Source organism: Lynx canadensis, chromosome B3 (genome assembly GCF_007474595.2).
Source record: "Lynx canadensis isolate LIC74 chromosome B3, mLynCan4.pri.v2, whole genome shotgun sequence".
Lineage (NCBI taxonomy): Eukaryota > Metazoa > Chordata > Mammalia > Carnivora > Felidae > Lynx > Lynx canadensis.
The window spans coordinates 131,430,203-131,436,202 of NC_044308.2; the positions used below are offsets into that span (position 1 = coordinate 131,430,203).

The 6,000-nt window shown below is 42.8% G+C and overlaps 1 protein-coding gene across 4 annotated transcripts in view; it reads left to right on the forward strand.

The window, feature by feature from the left end:
* The window catches only part of SPATA7 (spermatogenesis associated 7), a 39,021-nt gene extending 35,348 nt beyond the window's left edge, over positions 1–3,673 (forward strand). For all 4 annotated transcript variants that reach the window (XM_030319742.2, XM_030319741.2, XM_030319743.1 and 1 more), the window contains 2 exons: positions 2,659–2,716; positions 2,963–3,673. In XM_030319742.2, the coding sequence (XP_030175602.1) occupies positions 2,659–2,716; positions 2,963–3,547 (643 nt within the window). In that variant the 3' untranslated portion in view covers positions 3,548–3,673. The remainder of the gene's footprint in view (positions 1–2,658; positions 2,717–2,962) is intronic.
* The last annotated feature ends 2,327 nt before the right edge of the window (positions 3,674–6,000 follow it).

The window sequence follows — 6,000 nt, forward strand, 5'->3', positions numbered from 1 at the left end:
ACAGGGCGGTGGGTATAGTTAATAGCACTGTGTTGCATATTTGAAAGCTGCTGAGAGAATAAATCTTAAAAGCTCTCATCACAAGGAAAAAATTCTGTAACAGTGTGGTAATGGATGTTCACTAGACTTATTTGGGTGATCATTTTACAATACATACAAATATGGGATCATTATGTTGTACACCTGACACCAATATAACGTATGTCAGTTATACTTCAATTTAAAAAATCACAAAAAAAAAGAAAAAGAAGAAAAATGATATCCTTATTTGAAAGAAAGACGTAAAACTGTCTTTATTCACAGACAACATTGTCATCCGTGTAAAAATCCCATAGAGTCTATATAAAAACAAAAATTACTATTATATCTCTTAGTTATATAGACTAAGTGAACTGAATTTTTGCTTCTTATTTGCAAAGATCCATTACCTCATTTTACTATTTGAAACTTGTCACAAGAATCCAAAGCAAGCATTTTTGTTAACAACTGTTACTAGTAAAGTGAGCACAAATTAAAGGCTAGGTTTACACACTGTAAGTGAGATGGAAAGTTTGCAAAACCAGATTCGATATTGCACATCTTAAGGAAACTGTGTGATCCTGGGTCAGCTTGAACATTTATTCATCTAAAGTTCACTGGGCAGTGAGGCGCACTTTATGTTGCATATCTTAGAATTCCATGTTGTATACATGCTTTTTCTGTTGTATTATGTCAAGTACAACATTTCTAATGAATTATTTCTATTCTTATGTGAAGTTTTTTTTTAATTAAAGCAAACATTTTTTATTGCTATAAAAAGATATACCAAAAAGAGCTAAGTTTTTTTTTTAATATAGTATTCTATTTACTTCTTTCATTTAAAAAAAGTCGTTATGGGGGGGGGCACCCAGGTGGCTCAGCTGATTAAGCATCCAACTGTTGATTTTAGCTCAGGACCTGATCTTGTGGTTCATGGGATCGAGCCCTGCGTCAGGCTCCATGCTGTCAGCGTAGGATTCTCTCTCTTTCTGCTCCTCTTCCCACTCACACGCATTCTGTCTCTCTGTCTCAAAATAAATAAATTAAAAAAAATTTTTTTTAAGTGGTTAAAAATGTTTTCAGGGGGCGCCTGGGTGGCTCAGTCGGTTGAGTGTCCAACTCTTAATCTCAGCTCAGGCCATGATCTAGCGATTTGTGGGATCGAGCCCCCCATTGGACTCTGCACTAACACCATGGAGCCTGGTTGGGATTCATCCTCTCTCTCTCTCTCTCTCTCTCTCTCTCTCTCTCTGTTTCTCTCTCTCTGCCCCTCCCCCACTTGTACTCACTCCTTCTCTCTCTCAAAATAAATAAACTTTAAAAAAAATGAAGTGAATTTATTGATACAGAAGGGTGTTCAAAATATAGAGTTGATTAGAAAAACAAAATTGATACCCAAACAGTATGTATTGTTTGTAAAGGGTAGAATATGGATTCCTTGGGCTTTTTAAAAACGGCTAAGTAATTCAGAACTACTAAATCTAAGATTAGCTAATTTCATTGATAATAAAAATGGCAACAAATGAGTTTTCAGCAAAGAGACACGTTTCATATGATAGCACCACAAGTGTGGTGTAGTTGTGAGAAGATTTTCTCTGGAGCCAGACACATCTGGGTTAAATTCTCTTAATGGTTTTGGACCTTAGGAGAGAGGAAGTTATCATCTTAGATTATTTTCTCATCTTTAAAATGATCTTTACAATACCTTTCTCCCAATATTGGTCATGATTAGGGGTATAATGATTATGCGTCTAGCACAAATGTCTAGCCCTTAGTGGTACTTAATAAGTGATAGCTTTTAGGTTATTATGTGGATTCACCATCAGTGGAATTTTTTTCAAGTATAATTTAGGAAGCATTATAAAATAATTCCATGTAAGAGGATTTTCTTTAGGGTTTGGTTTGGGGGGGGGGGTTGTGGATGTGAGACACAAGGGGAAGAAAAGGCATTTGTTGTGTGCATACGTGGGTGAGAGAAAAAAGAAAAAAGTTTTTGTTTTGTGGCTGGGGCAGAGGGAAGGGAACTGTTGGACCTCATTTAAAATATTCACAGAATAAGCCATACAGAGAAAGACAGATACTATATGGTTTCACTCTTATGTGGATCCTGAGAAACTTAACAGGAACCCGTGGTGGGGGGGGGGGGGGGAAGGGAAAAAAAAAAAAGAGGTTAGAGTGGAAGAGAGCCAAAGCATAAGAGAATCTTAAAAACTGAGAACAAACAGAGGGTTGATGGGGGGTGGGAGGGAGGGGAGGATGGGTGATGGGTATTGAGGAGGGCACCTTTTGGGATGAGCACTGGGTGTTGTATGGAAACCAATTTGACAATAAACTTCATATATTGAAAAATAAATAAATAAATAAAACACACAAAAAAAAATAAAATAAAATATTCACAGAAGTATAAGTGGTATATACTCTTTCAGAAACAATGGCGTCTGTAATATAACTTAAGACCCATACTAGCTCCCAAATCAGAGAACTTGACAGAACAGGGAAGGATTAGTGTTTAGTTTTGCAAAGAAAAAGAATAATCTGAAAAATATTTTCCAACCTTTAGCAGTTTTGTTATTGCGTGACCATTTTGTACTTGGTTGATTTTATGATTTTGAGACATTAACATTTCTATTTATCTTTCAGGTTTTTAGAACGACTATTTGAGCGACACATAAAACAAAATAAACATCATTTGGAGGAGGTTTGTCTTTCTTCAGACATTCATTAGAAAAATTCTAATATAGAAAGAATTTTGAAGTTTTTCCATAGCCTCAAAGAATGCATTAAAAACAAGAGCGGTTTTGCCCTTGTACCTTTTGTGTGCGTGGCGGGGGCGGGGAGCGTGCGTGAAGTAAGTATTAATCCTGCTGAGATTAACAGCACTGCCCACAAAAGTAGTTCAGTGTGACTAGCTCAGCTAATGTCATTATTCTTGTCTTAATCCTAGGGAAAAATGCGCCACCTGCTGCGTATCCTGAAGGTGGACTTAGGCTGCACATCCAAAGAAAACTTAGTAAAACTGGATGATGTCGATACGCTGAATTCACTGGGTTTTGAACAGGCTGAGGACTCAGAAGAAAATCATCATAAAAGTAACCACGATGCCACAATTCAACAGGAGCGTCAGCAATACCAAAAAGCTTTGGATATGTTACTATCCGTACCAAAGGGTGAGAACGAGAAACTCTCCTCACCGGATGAATTTTTCCTGCCTGTCTACAAATCGAAGTATTCAGAAGGGGTTATAATTCAACAAGTGAATGATGAAGCAAATCCCGGACCTTCAATTTCAGATGAAAAAAATTCAAGTGTCTCAGACAGTTTAACAGACCAAGAAACCTCTGTGAATGTCATTGAAGGCGACAGTGACGCTGAAAAGGTGGAGACCTCGAATGAATTATGTTGTCTGAGCCCGGAACTCTCCCCGTCCCTTCAGCTTCACGGTGTCCAAGGTGACAACAGTCGTGACATGGAAGGACCAACTCTTAAAATCATGGAAATGAGCATTGAGGATTGCCCTTTGGATATTTGATCTTCATTAATAAATATCCCAAATGACCAATCATCCAGTGTTCCTTTTCTCCCATTTTTTTCTCTTTTATATATTAAGATTTCTGTATTTGCTTTCTATGCTCCATAATAAATTACCATAAATTTAGCAGCATCAAACTACACACATGTATTATTTATCCCACAATGGGTGTGGATCAAGAGTCTACACAACTTAGATGTGCCTGCTCTGGGTCTCTCAAGGCTACAATTCAGGCGTCAGTTGGGCCTGTGGGCTAATTTGGAGGCTTGACTGGGGCGAGAATCTGCTTGACACTCCTTTCATTTGTTGGCAGAATTCCTTCCCCTTTGGCCATCAGCTGCCCTCAGCTTCTAGAGGCTGTCCACCGTTCCCTCCCACTCGGCCCCCTCTGCAGGCAGCTCACAACGTGGCTGCTTGCTTCTTTAAGGCTAACGGGAGAGAGACTGCTAGTGAGATAGAGTCCCATATCAACGACGCAACCACAGGAATGACCTTCCATCATTAGAAGGAAGTCATAGGTGCTGCCCACACTTGAGGGGTGCAGATATTATACATGGGTATGGAAGGTGAGAATCACTGCGGTCTCCCTAGGATCTGTTGGCCCCAATTTCTAAAGTTGCTTTTCGGGGGAGCGTGTTTCACCCAGACCTAAGTGATTTTGTATGCAGTGGGAAATGGTTTGTGATCTGGCACGGATCTCGAAACATTAAGCCTGGTCTCTAATCTCTTTAATTTCTTCTTTCTCACTTTCCTGCAGTATCTAAAGCTTCAAGGACTTTCTAGTTATCAGTGAACTAGAACAGTGTGTCATCTATGTGAAAAAGTGTCCCTTCTTACGAGGGCAAACATTCTATCAACCTAGTCTGATACTCTCCTCTCGCTTTTGTACCCATGAGTGGGGATCTTGGCTATTAAGATCTGCCTCAGAAGACTTACCTCTATTCATGTCTTTTCAGCCGCTTACAATAATGTAACTGAATAATGATAACCCAGATGTTCTTTTCTTTCTTTTTTTTTTTTTTTTACGTTTATTCAGTTTTGAGAGACAGAGCACACACGCAGGAGGAGCAGAGAGGGAGACAGAATCCGAAGCAGGCTCCAGCCACGGAGCTGTCAGCGCAGAGCCCGAAGCAGGGCTCAAACCCACGAACCGTGAGATGGTGACCTGAATCGAAGTTGGCCCCTTAACCAACCGAGCCACTCAGGCGCCCCAATCGCCCAGATGTTCTAAAAACTTAACACCGGCCTCTAAGCATCCTGGTCTTTAACTCGGGCTTTTATCCCTTGTCCAGACCAGTGATTCCACAAAGGTAGTGCACACCACTGAGGTATTCGAGCTGATTTCTGGTGCCACGTGGGTGACAGGTCTGTCTCGCTCATGGGAAGCTGTCACCGCTGTGTTCACAATTCAGGCTCAGGGACAAGCTGCAAAGTGCAACACAGTGGGGCTGAGCACCCAACCCACTCCCCCCTAGTGTCTTATGCCCGAGTCACCCCCGGGCTGCAGCCCTTCCTCAGCCACACCTCCCCCTCAGCTCCCACCTGTGCAATTCTTCCCCTTAACCTTCTGAGTGATGCCTCCCTTTCCCATCCCACAGTCCTCTTCGACCTCCTGAAATATCCTCAACCCTAGGCTTGGCTCCCAGCCTGGGCCTCCCCATCAGTCATTTCTCCCCCCCCCCCCCACCCTCCATTCTTGGGCGCCATCCTTCTCTCGGCCTCCAGGGCTCCTTTCTTCAGTCCCAGCCTCTCCGCCACAAATCCCTTACCCCACGACCCAGGCAGCTACCTCAGACTCGCGGCCCCGCCTCAAGTCCTCCCTTTGCTGCAGCTGCCGTCCTGCTGGCGCTCCACTTTGGGAGCCTTGGGCCCGGCCCTGTCGCTGCCTGCCTGCTTTGCCAGATCTGCTCTTCTCCGCCAAGTCTGGGCACAGCTTTTTGTCTCTAGGACCATCACCCATCCTAATTTTGGTACTTTTTAGGGTGTTTTGTTGTCGTAGTCCTCGGGTTTCCCTTTAAAATTCAAGTGTAGAGGGGCGCCTGGGTGGCTCAGTGGGTTAAGCACCTGACTCTTGACCTCAGCTCAGGTTTCGAGCTCAGGGTCGTGAGTTCAAGCCCTGCGTTGGGCTCTGTGCTGCACATGGGGCCCACTTGAATGATACTAAAATAAAATGCAGGTTGAGAAAGATTTGTTGGTTTAAAGAAATATCAAGAATGGTTCTTGGATACGGTAAAAGTCGTGCAAAGGTGAGAAGTGAATGTTAAGTATGGGAAACACTGGCTTAGCATCCTTGGCTCTGCCTCCTCCCGCAGTCCATCCTCCTCTCTGCTTGCAGAAGCTCGATGGGTGAGCCTTTCGACACAGACTGCCTGGGGTTTGATCCTTGGGAGCTGTGACCAGAACCCAGGGCGGCCTTGGTGGTTGACCGCGGTGAAATTCCAGGGCCTTCGCTG